The sequence below is a fragment of the Mytilus edulis genome, chromosome 14 (genome assembly GCF_963676685.1).
Source record: "Mytilus edulis chromosome 14, xbMytEdul2.2, whole genome shotgun sequence".
Classification (NCBI taxonomy): domain Eukaryota; kingdom Metazoa; phylum Mollusca; class Bivalvia; order Mytilida; family Mytilidae; genus Mytilus; species Mytilus edulis.
In genome coordinates this window covers 46,469,638-46,485,580 of record NC_092357.1, presented here as the reverse complement: position 1 = coordinate 46,485,580, position 15,943 = coordinate 46,469,638, and the positions used below count along the sequence as shown (strand labels likewise).

General features: G+C 31.1%; 1 protein-coding gene and 1 long non-coding RNA gene across 3 annotated transcripts; one reads left to right on the top strand and one right to left on the bottom strand.

The window, feature by feature from the left end:
• Window positions 1–5,018: 5,018 nt before the first annotated feature.
• LOC139502402 (uncharacterized) lies at window positions 5,019–10,949 on the top strand. Its single transcript, XR_011658833.1, has 3 exons — window positions 5,019–7,238; window positions 8,374–8,471; window positions 9,361–10,949. It is a non-coding gene; the product is annotated as an uncharacterized lncRNA (long non-coding RNA).
• Window positions 10,950–11,622: 673 nt separating this feature from the next.
• LOC139502401 (innexin unc-9-like) lies at window positions 11,623–14,418 on the bottom strand. Of its 2 annotated transcripts, none has more exons than XM_071291848.1 (2): window positions 14,300–14,418; window positions 11,623–13,119 (listed from the first exon to the last, which is right to left on the bottom strand). In XM_071291848.1, exon 2 carries the CDS (start codon window positions 13,115–13,117, stop codon window positions 11,933–11,935), a length of 1,185 nt encoding a protein of 394 aa, XP_071147949.1. In that variant the 5' UTR covers window positions 13,118–13,119; window positions 14,300–14,418; the 3' UTR covers window positions 11,623–11,932. The 2 variants fall into 2 exon arrangements, with proteins under 2 accessions (XP_071147949.1, XP_071147948.1); XM_071291847.1 differs by having other exon boundaries at window positions 14,304–14,385.
• Window positions 14,419–15,943: the final 1,525 nt, after the last annotated feature.

The window sequence follows — 15,943 nt, the reverse complement described above, 5'->3', positions numbered from 1 at the left end:
GATAAAGTCTGTGCAGTAATGTTAGATGTCGACATATTTGACAACCGAATCCTGGTTATTTTTAGTCCTGCTTTTCAGACATTTATCTTTGATTTCAAACCAATTTCCCGGTAGCAACTCGTTGCCTATTAATACGTGTTCTGCGTATGATCTGTTGAAAAGAAAAACTATTTAAACTTATTAATCATTAAAGGAATGCAATTGTTATACCCATATTCGCATTTTCCAACTTTACCGGAAGCAATTCGTAACCTTTAAATACGCATGCATTTGCGTACAACCTTTGAAAATAAAATAAAAACTATTGATCAGATCACCAATTGATCAGTACAAGTTTACCTTACCAGATGTTTCTATCGATAAATAATGTCTTGGTTGTGATCATGGTAATGCTAGAGTGCTATAGGTCGAAAAAGTTGAAAACCAACTCCTTATTATTTTTATGTATTCTTGTATTTAAGATATTAAGATATTTGTTTTTCAATTCTAAATTCATTTTAAGGAAGCAATTTGTTACCTATCAGTATGTACTCTGCGTGTACTTTTTGATTTTTTTTTTAAATAAAAAACTATCGAATTCATCATTAAGCAATGCATTCGTACTGCACCAGATGATCTGTTTCATGAATAACATCTTAACAGTGATGATTAATATCGACATTTCTTAAAATAAACACTAAACATTTAAGTTCAGGGTTTCATGATAAATTTATTTGAATTATTGGTTGTCCTTGGTTAATCAATAACATATTTGTTTTTCGATCATTTGTTTTACATGGATTAGATCGTTAGTTTTTTTGTATATGTCATTTTGGGGTCTTTTATAGCTGACGATATATATTTTATAAAAATAAAACTAGAAAAAAAAAACTATCAGTTATCATAACCGATAGTTTTTTTTTCTATTTTTTTGTATCATTTGGTCTCTTGTGGACAGTTGTCTCATTGATTATCATATCACATCTTTTTTTTTCTTTTTATAAATATCGTTTTAACTAATAACTGATTATACATGAAGTATTTTCATTTTGATTGTCATAGCATCTTTGTCAAAACCTTTTTTGGTTGTTAGTCTAAAATAAGAAAGAGCTTTAACTTTCTATACCATGTAGCAGCAACATACATTGTTGGTGATATATTTACATGTTATTATTCCGCGATTTAAAGGAATAACAAAACAACCGGTAAGATAATGAAAGAGCTAACTATGTCATTACGATACATATTGCAAAAGATGGTATACTTTATTTAAATGTTTATCTTAAAAATTCATTTGCTTACACAAATTCCCCTGTCTAGCAAAATTGTAGTAGCGTTCTGTAAATAACAATCATTTTTTTTAACCAAGACTGTCTTTATTCACTGTTTTTTATTTGATAGTCAGAGTGTCTTTGTTTTTATTTATCTGAAATGAGAAAGACCTCTGACTTTCTATATTATGTAGCAGCAACAAACATTGTTGGTGTTATATTGACATAAATTATTTTAATATGCAGTCGTTATAGGAATTTTAAAACTATGTGTAATGTAACCAAAACACCAGGTTTTATGTTATAATTATTGTAAATTTATATATAAATTAAAGCTAATTTTATATCTTACATCATATAAACGAACACATATCTTCCCTTCAAAACAAATCTGTCATTGCCTGCTGTGATAACAACAAATATTGTTTTTACTAAAACTGAATATATATTCAGTATTTTATTTGCTTGATTGTCTTAGTTTTTTTGCCTTTTTTGCCGAGCAGTTTGTCTGAAATGAACTACATATATTAGTCAGACCTCTGACTTTCTATATTATGTAACAGCAACATACATTGTTGGTGTTTTTAAATACATATTGACATGCAGTAATTTGAGACCCCCATTTGAGAAAAAAACCGAACAAACGTTAAGGTAATGAAAATATTTCAAAAAGTAAAGATGGCTGCAACACTTAAAGTGAAATATAAGCAACTTGTAATGTTCGATCAATAAGAAGATTTACTTACTCGTGAAATCAAAACTGCAGTATCATGCTGTCAAAACCAACGACAATTGTAAAAATCAAGACTTGATGTTCAATGTATTTTCATTTGATTGTCAGAGTGTTTAAGTTATTTTTTCTGTGTTGTCAAAAATGACAAAGATCTCTGACTTTCTATATCATGCAACAGCAACAGCAACATATATAGTTGGTGTTTTATTTACATATTTCAACATGCAGCAGTTTGAGGAATAAGGAAACTTATTATGAGAAAATAAAAGTACTTTCAGTGATATAATGTTTATTCCATTAAACAAAACATGTAGGTACAAAAATTACTCTGTCGAAACAAAATTCTAGTAGTGTTCTGTGAATTACGACAAATCTTTTTTTAATCTTTTATAATGTTTGTTCTATTGCAAAAAAAACCATGTAAGTACGCTAATATCCTGTCAAAATAAAATTGTAGTAGCGTTCTCTGAAAATCAATCAATCTTTTTTTAACAATTACCCATTGTGTTCTCTGTTTTTTTTTTTAATTTGTTTGTCTTAAATGAGAAAGAAGTCTGACCTTCTATACCAAGAAGCAGTAACATACATTGTTATTGTTATATTTTAACATGCAGCAATTTTAGAAATAAGAAATAACAAACTGTAAGATAATGTTAGTACTTCTATAGGTAAAGGTAATTAAAATACTAGTACCTACTGCAAAATATGATACACTTGTGATATATATTCTATCGTAAAAAACATGTTTGTACACAAATTCCCTGTTAAAGCAAAATAGTAGGAGCATACTGTGAAAAATAGAACAATTATTTCAATCAAGCCGATTCGTATAAATCATATTTAACATATTTCAAAACAAATCTTACCATAGATTTTTCGTGATTTCTAGATGCCTTTGTCCGATTTCAAACCAAATGTGCCGGCTACCTAGACTAATGCTGCGTGTAATCTGAAAAAGTAACAAATTGATCTTATTAATGAGGGAGGGTAGGAGGGGTCCTGATCCCGAAATCCCGAGCTTAAAAACACGAAATCCCGAAATCCCGGGCTTAAAAATCCCAAATTCCTGAGGTCCTGAAATGCGAAAAAGGATTCCCGGATCCCGAAAGGGTCGATCCCGAAATCCCGAGCTTAAAAACACCCGATCCCGGAGTCCCGATAAAGGTCCTATCCCCCTCATTAATGAGTAAAGAGTAGAATAGTGTACTGTACAAAATGTGATTCTCGATAAACAATGTCTATTTAGAAGCGCATGAGTTCAACATATTTGAAAGCCATCTCATACTAAAAATTTATTTATGGTTTTTGATATATTCTTTGATTTCACACCACTTTCCTGGATGCAAATCGTTGCATAGCAATACGTATCTTGTTTATAATCTGTAAAGAACATTTTAATCTAACTAATGTAGAAACAGCAATGTTTCCGCACCAAATGGGCATCTCGATAAATTCTTTCCATTCATTGATGGTCGAGGTACACATATATGAAAGCAAAATCCTATTAAGGTAGTATGGGTGTATTTCGCCATCTTAGATTGTAACTTACAAAGAATCTGAGGCTCAGATTTTCAGTCAAGTCAACAAAATTTGATGAGGAATGCAGATGACTAGTACATATGTAACATGTGTAATGTGAATTTTCATTTAGAAGAACAAATTTATAAGATTTTAACTTATAAATTGTAATAATTTTACAAACGTAATTGATTTTAAATGTTTTCAAATTGGCATTTTAAGGGATGTAACTCAGAAATAGTGTATTTTGTGAATTAATCTACATGAAATTTTGCTATTTTTATTTAAGCTAGAAAAAACCACAGTGACACTATCTTCTTTTGTGATATTCTCAAAACATTTCAACAAGCTATCTTACCGTAATTTTATTTGACAATTCTATCATTTAGTTAAGCTTCTAATCACACAATAATATTTTTCCTGTATAATCCATACAAAATATGTTGTTTTGAAACAACCTGTAGTTTGAAAAATGCTTGGTGACCTATTATTTTTATGATATTTTGGAACATATCAGAATTGGACTAAGTTTTAGCAAATGCTGTCAATTTTAATGTGTACTCACATACCTTCTTCAATATTTTTGCATGAATTTGTATATTTTTCTTTGATTTCAAACCAATTTCCCTAAATAATTCATTGCATATCAAAACGTATTCTGTATAAAATCTGATAAAAAGCAGATAAATTAAACCTACCTTAGGATTCAACGGCGTAAGATTACTGCACTATGTTGTCATTTCGATAGGTATTATCTGTACTTTGATGCTTCAGATCAATATATTTGAAAGCCATATCATTGTAAAGAATGTCCATGGTTTCTATATATTAAAAAATATTTACATGTTTGGTTTTTGAAATCAAGGCAATCACTGCATGCACTGTAAGAAAATAAAATATTCTCGAGGTAGGAGTTTATTGCACAATGTATTGTACATACAATATGTGTGTAAGGTAATGTACCAGCATTGACATGAGCATGCACACAATTGATCGTAGACGTTATTGTGATTGTAAAAAATGTAATGTTCTTGTAAAGTTTGTTTTAGGGAGATGTACGTTCACCTTTATTCTTTCGTCAAAAGAAAACTGAAGCTGCCATCTACAAAAACAATAAGAATTGTTTTTAGCAGGACTGTGTATATGTATACATGTAATATGTTTGTTAGAGTTTCTTTGTCATTTGTAATGGCAGTTTCTCTTAAATGAAAAAGAACTTTGACTTTCTATATTCTATATCAACATTATACATTATTGGTGTTATAATTACACATTTTGAATTTGAATGGTGATGAAAATAAAAGAACAACTTGCTTGATAATCAAACATTTCTAGGGGGAATATTAATTACAAAACCTATTAGAAAAATATCATATACTTTTGAAATGTTCTTATATCTTAAAAAATTGTAAATACACAAATTCCCTCTTCAAAGCATTATTATCGTAGTGTAAAAAACATCCAAGACTTGTTTGAATACATTGTTTATTTTATGTTATTTTCATAATTTCTAGGAGTTTTGTCTTTTAGGAGAAAGACTTTCGACTTTCTATATTATGTAACAGCAATACACATTTGTGTTATATTTGTATATACACATACAGCAGTTTTAAGAAGAACATAACAAACTATAAGGAAAAGATTATTCCAACACTTGTCAAATATGAACAACTTGTAAAGTAATGTAGTGATCTATCTTAAAGGAAATGTACATACAGTGATTCCCTCGTGAAAGTAAAACTACTATCCTGCTGTGAATGAAATCCAATAAATAAAGGCAACAGTAGTATACCGCTGTTCAAAACTCATAAATCCATGGACAAAAAACAAAATCGGGGTAAATAACTAAAACCGAGGGAAACGCATTAAATATAAGAGGAGAACAACGACATAACACTAAAATGTAACACACATAGACAAAATCTCACGAGAATAACAAATATAACATATATATATAAAATTGGTTCAATGGAGGCTGATAATTTCAAGTTATTTTTCATTTGTTTGTCTAAGTTTCTTTTTCAAAATTTTTTGGATGGTTTGTCTAAAATGTGAAATACGTCTGACTTTCAATTGTAAGTAACATCAACTAACATTGGTGTCATATTAATATTAAACATGCAACAATTTAAGGAATAAGAGAACAAATGCATGATAATGAGAGTACTTCCATAAGTCGAGGTAATTGTTAAATATATTGCAACTGTGATATACTGTTCTATCATTAAACACATGTATGTACATGTACACAAATTCCTCTGTCAAATCGAAATTAAAAAAGCGTGCTGTGAATTGAAACCTAGACTGTTTGTATTCAGCGTTTTGTTTTTTTGATTGTCAAAGTATCTTTGTCATTAATTCTTGTTGTTTGTCTAAAATGAGAGAGACTTCTGACTTTCTATATTATATAACAGCAACGCACATTGGTGTTATATTTACCTTTTAACATGTAACAAGTTTTAGAAGAGCCAAACAGACTGTATTATAATGAAAATACTTCAAAAAGGTAGCTGCAATACTTATATATGAAAATCTTGGAGAAGGTAATGTTCTATCTCATGGATGGTATACGTATAAATGATTAACAAACCTTTAGTATCCTGAAGAAATACAATAAAACAGGTTAAATCTAGACGGTTTGTATTCACAGTTATTTCATTTGATTGTCAGAGTGTCTCTGTCATTATTTCTTGGGAGTTTGTCTATATGAAAAAGAACTCTGACTTTCTTTATTATGTAGCTGCGACATACATTGTTGGTGTTATATTACCTTTATCTAACATCCAGCAGTACTTTTAATAAGAGAATACATTGTCTCTTTTGGTAAATCATTTAATTTAATCAATTTGACGGAATTATAAACAGCTGTCATATAAGTGGAAAGTTAAGCCCATCCTTTACTTCGACAAAAAAACCCAGGAGAAACTAGAGAATATAATAATTGTTTTTTGTTTTGTTGTAATTGGTAAAGTCAATTTTTTCCCCATTTGTGTGTTGATACTTTCCTTACTTTTCTGCAATAAGGATTGGTTTACCTAGCGGTCAGACAGCTCAACTGTACACTTATTAGCAAATACAATACACCATGAGATAATGAAAGAAACCTAAACTAAAAGTGCTTTCTTTCTTTTTAATGTTATCATTGATAATTTCTGGTTTAATAACTGGCAGGTGAGGTGATATAAGGACTCCCAATCATTTTATATAACACTTGCCTGTAAGTATATGTTACAAAAAAGCAAATAAAAAAACTTATAGTTTCTCATTTAAAATTAAAAAAAAATCTGTTTAATTCACTTGCAATTTCTAAATTCCTTAAAATATGAAATAAGAATAAATATTGACCTTGATATAAAAAACAGAAAGAGCAAAAGAAAGTTAATACCAGTAGTTAACGCTGTTTAAAAGTCATAAATCGATTACGAGAACAAATCCCGTTTACAAACTAAAACCAAAGAAAACACATCCTCAATTGTAAGAGGAAAGCAAAGGAACAACAGAAACACTGAAGTGTATCAAAAACAAACACCAATATACATAGAACAAACACTAGATCAAAACATCTACCATATTCCTGACTTGGTACAGAATATTTTAAGAAAAATGGTGCGTTAAACCCGGATTCAAGACTAACCAAAACTATATTCTTTCCAAGAGTGTCATGTGTGCTATCTCTTCCGAATGACGTTATCCTAATCCATTGATGCACCCATACCCGGATGATACTATTGTAAAAGGTATGTTGTAAATCTTATTAGTACCGAGGTAATAACTACAGAACAATTAAATATGTTTTACATATATGAATAAAAAAAGAAGCTTTAAACATAATTAAGGAACTTAACCATGATTGAAATAAGAATTATATCGATGAGATTTCAGCGGTGACTCGTAAAATCCGACAACAGACATTGAACTCTAAATGGCATTTTGATAAAAAAAAAACGGCCGGTTTTTGTAAATATAAATGTTTATAGATATAAGATGATGTGATGTGAGTTGCACTCCATCCGAGTCACAATTTGTAAAAGTAAACCATAATTGGCCAAAACACGGTCGTCATAACGGAGCATTGACTCGCATCGAATAGCAAGCTATTAAACTTCAAATCTACTACTGTAAAACCATCCAAACAAGAACAAAAGTACAGTCTAATTTTTTTTTTTTAAAAAAACCCAAAAAACAGAAACAACATAATCAAACAATAACCACTGATCATCAGGTTCCTGACTTAGAACAGGTGTTAACACATGCAGTAGGTTATTGCGTTATAATCGGTGCCAACCGTCAACTGACCTGAAACAATAGTGTAACATTAAAATATAGAAAGGCACACTTTAAAATATCAATTGAAATGGCTTATCTTAATCAAAAGATATATTACCAAATAATTTCCAAAGGTACCAGGCTTATACTTTGATACGCCGGAAGCGCTTTTCGTCTACATTAGATTTATTAGTGACGCTCAGATCAAAGCCAAAAAAGTACAAAGTGGAAGAGCATAAGAAAGTGAACATACACTGAAAAACTAAATTTGATCTTTGGCACAATTTAAATACAAAATTTTATATAATTGTTTACTTTCTAAGAGCACTTATATATTCAGATAAAATACAGGTGATTTCCTTTGCAAGTAGTAAATTCCTTGGAGTAATAGTACGAAAAAATATTTGAATTCTTTCAAAAGCTATTTTGTGTATTACGTATGATGTAACTGTTCCCTTTTGGAAAAACAAGCAATACAGCTATCTTTCCTTTCCTAATTTTACAGATGCAACAAAACATGCTACTTGAATAGGTTGCCTCCATTATATATATAAATATATGTTAACCAACAAATGACGTTTTGATAAAACATGAAATCCTTTTTAGTTGAAACTTTATCAACAAGCTGATTCATAACTGTAAGAAAATATTGATAGAAGAACTTTACGTGATATCCCTCTTCACTGTATTCATGCTGTGTAAAGGTAAGTAAATATTCTAAAGTAGAAGGCTACGCAATATTATGTAACTTCATTTTTCATTCTTTTCGTATTATGAACAAATAACACTAATTTGAAAGAAAATGTACAACTTTTCAATCTTCAAAAAACTTGTAATACCAAAGTATAGTTATCATAACATTTCATACCGAGTGTCATTATTAATTCAAATATAAAGATAAACATTCATGCATGGTGAGTTTACTACTAACCACTAGGTCAATGCCACGGCTATTGAAGGAATCTCCCCGCGGTATCAACACCTAGTTGTCAGCACGTTCTGTGTTAATATATGGTCTTTATTGTAAATGAACTTTTCAGAAAAAAAAATGAATATTCGAAAAAGTATAGTATACCTGAGCTGTATTTTGACAAAACCTTTCAGATTTTTGGATTCTCAATGCTCTTCAACTTTACTTTGAGTGTCACTGATGAGTCATTTTTAGATGAAATGCGCTACTGGCATACAAAATTTAATCCTTGTATATATGATGAATTAAATAACATAAAATCGTTGTACCAAAGTGACATTAAATCTGTGGGACCAATTCTAGTCGGATCCTTTTATACCTGCATATACTACTTGAGTAATCGTGGTATTATCTAGTACTTGATTATTACTTTACATGAAACAGGATCTCCTCACCCATCAATAGCTGCTTGCTTCACCCTAGTTTGTGGTGGGGTTCGTGTTACTAAGTCATTTGTTTTTTATGTTGTGTTTTGAGAACTATTGTTTGTATTTTTCTATTATATACGTTGTCAGTTTGTTTTATTCTTATGAGCTTGAATGTCCCTTTTGTATCTTGTCCTTTCTTTTATTTGTACCATATTTGAAGATGTACTATAATGATTATATATAAATATTTTTCAGGAGTATCCTGTTGACTGCTGAACAAAGAACCTGTCTCATGTCTAGAAAAAATTGAAAACAATCATCTCCAAGATAATGCACATTTTATTCAGACAAACCATAGGCTGTCTTGGTTCATACATAATGTGGTGGTCACAACAGTTGTAAAATGACAATTTTTATAAGAAATTGTGAATTTTGATAGATAAATAGCATAATGTGAAATGTAAAATAGAGACGGAGGTAGCATTAGATACTTAATATAGTCTTGAATGTTGGAATCGCATCCACCAAAAAACTTTTTTAATTCTAGTATTATGAAATGATTTCATGTTGTCATTAGAGTAGTTTCATACAGGTGATAGTTATAACATATAAAGAAGGGAGGGATAGTACATAATTTCAGTAAAAGTGTCAAATCTCGGAAGTTCAAGAAATACAAATGTTGAAAATATACCTCATGTCCCTATGTTTTGACCTTTGAAAAAATAGCAGTGCATATGAATTTTTCATCCTAGGAAAAACATTTCTTTTACGAAACCTTTCATAATAAAAGTGGCCTTTATCCCTTTTTTTTCTCACAAATATGAAATGATTTACAGATTTATATTGTTCTGAATTTTCAGTTGTTAATTAAATTTTAAAGTTATGAAATGAATGAAATGAAAAATGCTCCTCATTTGCATTTGATAATGAGAAATGCTTTACATTGGAACATTTTCCATATTAAAAGCCACATCAAAATCACCCAAAGTACAGATCTGTCAATACTGTTTTTGTTATCAAACAATGGTGCTTCACATAAGAATCAACCAAGTCAGCCTTTGAACGATTCCAACATTTTATCGGATCTGTGAAATATGGACTGCAACGGACTGCAACTTCAAAGTAAATTTACACCTTGGTCGTTTAAATTGTGATATTCGGTTAATCCAGTCATAATTTATCTTTCCTCACATGTTCGAAATAGAAATGAAAGCGAAAATACGGAAAGTGCAGATATCTCTTAAAAAATTACATGAATGATAACGTATTGGGTAAAACGTTTTCCAATTTAAAAAACGGTAAATTTTACACCAATTATTTATGATTAATTTAACATTGTTTCTAAAATACACAGAGCCTCTGAATCATTTTTTGACGATTCAGCTTTCTGAAAGAAGGCATGAATGTCATTTTGTTTAACACTAAAAAACTTGATGGTGATTCATCAAAAATGATTTCACACACTGCAAATGAGACATTTTCCTGTTTAAATTCTGTGTCTTATCAAGTAATAACAAATAAAGATATACAAGTTTTAGCTGAATACAGTTTTTATCAGGTGAGTAGTCATAAAGACGATTTGCATGACAAATATTTTTTTTTTATCCATTTCATCTGAATTTTCTTGAACAAATTTTGACCCTCAAAAATTTGGAAGCAACATTACCGCGACCCTTTAATCGTTTTAACCGACAAGCATTTCCTGAAAAACCTTAATTTGTAACATAATATTTCATTTTTTTCTCATTAACTCCCTTGATATAGCAATGTTCTTTAATCATTTCTATTTTAACCCGTTGAAGTATTCTACCTCTGGATATTACGCAGTTCTTAATTAATTTAAAATGGATCCACTTTCCTTTTAATGTATTCACTTTCTTTAACCAAGTAAGTTAATAATGTAAACAAATTTACATTAAAATCAAAAATGGAAATAGAGAATATAATTAAGAGACAACAACTCGACAGAAAACAGCGTGAATATCCAACACCCGAAAGGAGGTTATTATGCCAAAATCGGAGGCTTTTTTATTTCGTATAACCACCTGATTCTTCTGTCAGATCTATTATCATCATACCTATTTTCGTACAATTAAGTATAACTTAAATGTCAAGCCAATTACCCCCTTGTGTTTATATTGTGTTTCGACTAGCTTGATCAACATTTGAATAGAGGTTTTGGTCATTCACCAGATTCATGAGAAAAAAAGGGGGACGATACATACCAAAGTGAATTAAAATTATAAGTCGTGAAATAAACTGAAAACGCCATGGCTAAAAATAAACAAAAAGACAAACAGACAAACAATAGCACACACTACCGAACATTGAGAACGTAATACTAAGCAAAACAAACTCCAACAAAAACTTGTAGTTATCGTAGGTGCTCTGGAAAGATAAGCATATCCTGTCTCACATGTGGCACTTGTCGTGTTTGCTCGTGTTAGTACAAACCGTAAGACATGTGAGATCAAAAGACATTCTGAAATGCATGTCGAATGAAAACAACGCAAAAAGTTTAAAACGTAAGTAAATAATATTATACGAATCAAATCTAAATATAGGTTAACACTCGTGACAAAGGTATTTCATATTTCAATATAGTGTTTGATAGCGAAAAATTTAATTACAAATGTAGTAAATGTCAGATACATCTCGTTATACAATCAATCTAAATCCCCGATGTAATGTTTTGACAATTTGCTGAAATAACCGGATAGAGCTACGATAAGACACTGCACGGTAAGTTGGTAAATTACTTGCTGTAATAGACTAATAAATACAAACAATAGATTGATCGAGCAAAGTACAAGCCTATGATGAATTCTTATCTTTCAAGATTTGCCTTAACATCTGGATTCAATAATGCGACATCTTCTCCTGTCTTTGTATTCTGACCGTACTTGTTTTTGAATGTTGACCATAGCTCCTTAACGAGATCGGTCACAACCATATCAGACGAATTGTTCGAAATAACTCGCAGCACTAACACTCCATCATCTCGCATGTAATGTTCTGCAAACTTGCGGCAAAGTACTTTATCAAACTTGTTGTAAATCTCGTGATTCATTTTCAGATACTTTTTACAGTAACGTATTTTGTTGGTGTTTAATAGGATCAAGTAAATCCACATGAGTAGATTGCATGCTGCCAAAAAAGTGATGAAAATTAACCAAAACCAGATAAAAATGAAGATTTTCTCGTTGAAAAGGTTGATAGGTAAAACACATTGAATAGTAAATCTCTGAACGTTCTGAAGCTGTCTTATCTGAAAATCGCATAACGTTACTCTTGGAAATCTTGGGGAATCTCTCCATGGTCTATTGCTTTTCCAGTTATCGAAAAAATCAAAACCATAAAAGCTGTATTTAGTTGACAGGAAGGCGTTCAATAGGAATAGTTGTCCAAATGCATTTGAAACATATAAGACCTTGACAAAAAGGAAAAGAATGATTAAATACATCCCAGCCAATGTCCTGTTAATAAAGTTCAAGTTCTTTTCAACATTGGAGTCCAACCATTTGTCCATAAAATGAGCCAGAGTTTTTATCGACTTCTCGCGATCTTTTGGCGATCCAAGTTGAGTTTGCTCCGCAAAGAGTACCATTTGATCAAGATTCATTCCAGATCCGCCATTAGATATTCTCCAAACGACATTCGGAAGTTTGAATAAGAATGCCATGAAAATCAAAATCAATGGAACCCACTGGTAGTACGTTATCTCTGCATCCTGACGTTCGGAAATATTTTCCGGAATTTCTTGAAGCATTGGAACGTAGTACGTATTCTTAATCCAGCAATGATACTCTGTATACCTCTCCATCGATTCCTCGAACTGTGCAGGAACCCAACATTGTATTGGATGTTTAAAAATTTGACCGGAACTGACTGCAACTGTGAAGATTATCAATATCGATGTTGTATAAACATGTGACATCCGGTCTATCCAATCATCATTTGGCTTTCCTCGAAGCTTTGAAAATGAAGGTACAAATGTGAGAAGCTCTAACATGTCTAGAAAACGAAAAATAGTCATTAAACAACAATTTACTGGTTATAAATAAATACACGTATCAAAGTGTAATAACGAAACTCTACTAAATTCTATGTCAAAACTCACATCGATTATTTGGCTTAAGGGCTAATTAAAGAAGTTTATGCATTTTCAAGATACATGCCTAACATGAAAGCTAATTGATTTAAATCGCTCATCTAACGAGTCAAACTCTTTTAAAGTACTTTTTTCCAGTCAAAATCAAATCCCTAACATTGCGATTCAGCACACACTTGAGTGTTTTCCCTTTTCAATAGGGTGTAATGTAGATCCATAAAGGACTTAAGGAAACAGATATACCAGCTAAAGTACTGCCAAAAATTCCTAAATAACTGAAACAAATAATGACGCTCTGGATTACGAAAAAAATCGATATGAATTAGATATAGGAAAAAGTGGTATGAGTGCCAATGAGACAACTCTCCATCCAAGTCACAATTTATAAAACTAAACCATAATAGTGGGTCAAGGTACGGTCTTGAGCACGGAGCCTATGCCCATACCAAACAGCAAGCTACATGTATAACGGGCCCCAAAAAATTACTAGTGTAAAACCATTCAAACAAGAAAACCAACCGTTCTTATCTATATAAAAAACGAGAAACGAGAAATACTTATGAACCACATAAACCGACGACAACCACTGAACATCAGATTCCTGACTTCGGACAGGTGCAAAACCTATTTTTTCCCCATTGTACAAAACTTGTACCTTTATAGAAGAATAATAGAAGGCAGATATGAGAGCTCGAGAGGAATAATGTAAAACACATTAAAAAGGACGACAAAACACATACAATATAAAAACGGAGATCCACGCTGTGTTTTATAAAGTGTATAATTAAAATCAAAACAAACTAGGTTATCTTTGCCACATTTACATGTACCACACTTAGACTCAGGACCTCGCCAGTACCTTACGTAGCCATTTGTTATTTCACTAATTGAGAGGTGAAGCCGATGATTGATTGTCGTCGTCAAATATATTTACAAAATTTGGTTTTACAGCTTTTGCGTTCAAATATTCGTCTTTGAGCTGTCCAGATCAACGTACATCCAGAAAAAAATGATCAGAGGCATGAATTTGATTTTCTACTTTCTTATTCTCGTAAATTCTTAATATTAACAATGAATACCTACCTACCGTCGAAAATATCCCTGTGTGCCTCTTTGGTGTATATGGACATAAAATCTTTATATAACGAAACGTTTGAATGAGTTCTCACAAAGCTTTAAATGAAATAAATAAGGCAAATTCAATAACATACCATTATCTCTTTATATTGTCTGTTCTATAAGGAAGTTATACTATTATACGTGTGACATAATTTCAGATGAATATTTTTTTTACAATGTGTTACAATTGATAGTGTAACTGGTGTTTATATTTAATTAATACGTCTTTTTAAAAAATTATGAATAAACTTTAAATCTCGTTACAATTTGGTTCAAATAGAATGTCTCTTCATTATTTATTATTACTTCCTAAAATATATGACTGTATAAAAAAAACCAATGATTTCTCATTAGTATTATTATATTTTATAATTAGCCTAAACACAAATTTGATATTTCGGATATAATTACAGACTGAGAAAAACTTTTAAATATCTATACTATTAGATTACTATGAGAAGACCTCATTTTGTGTGTCGCTTCTCTTCCTTCCACAATAAATTAATCATCATGTCTCTGTGTTCTTTAGGTAACATGCAAAGTCGATTCTTATAATTATTCAGATTGAGTTATTTTGGGAGAAAAACGACAAAATAGGTGTCCGGATATTGTTTCCGTCATCAGACTGACTTTTAGTCATGGATAAGACTTCCGGTTTTAAACATCCACACAAGAACAACCAATCGTATGATAGATTACAAAAATGAAAAATAAATAAGCCAACCAGAGCGTTCTCCATATCATGGTTTTTAGATCGCAAGAACCACAATTATTATACCTCCTTAGAGACAATTATTTTTCGCGTTTATCCACATGTAAACTACGATTATACTACTATAATATATTGAGACTCTGTGTATTCTATCTACTTTTTTTTCTGAAATATTTATCTAAAGGGTCATCATACCAGTTGCATATATATTGAAATAAGTAAAACATGTGGAAACAAGAATATGTCCATAGTATTCGGATGCCACATCGGCACTATCCGCACTCACTATGTTTAGTGGACCGTGAAATGGGGTAAAATCTCTAATTAGAAAGATCATATCACAGGGGACATATTTACTAAGTTTCGAGTTGGTTGGGCTTAACTGCATCAAAAACTACCTCGACGAAAACTTTAACATGAAGCGGGACAGACGGACGTACAAACGAATGAACTGATGAACAGACTAGAAAACATAATTCCCATAAATGGGGCATACAAATTTATTTTGTGTAAAGTGAAAGTAGTGATTTGGCCATGCATTGTAGCAAAGGGGAAGAATAATTGTGGTATAAGGCCAGAAATACGAAAATAATTGAATTTAACAGAAAGAAATCACCTAACGGACTTTGGAAAAAAGGGAAAGGGCTTTTGATCCATTATATGAAATTCTCCAGTCATAATAATTGTCTTTACAAAAATTCACCCTACAACAGTTTACAAGCTGTATATATATGCCCGAGATTTCGCGGGTGTTTTCTAGTTCAAATTAAAATACAATACCACATAACTTGACCCTAATATTCCGTGAAAGGAAGTACTATAATTTCAAACAGTCAACAGAGGTCTTAATTGTTTCTCTAATTATCGATTCTCATTAGCACAGTTGAATATTTTGT

Excerpts from the sequence above, each read along its gene's own strand:
- LOC139502401 (XM_071291847.1), bottom strand. The coding sequence starts at position 14,346 with ATGTCCATATACACCAAAGAGGCACACAGGGATATTTTCGACG. Across the intron at positions 13,120-14,303 it reads ACACAGGGATATTTTCGACG|ACATGTTAGAGCTTCTCACA; the intron begins GTAGGTAGGTAT and ends TTCGTTTTCTAG.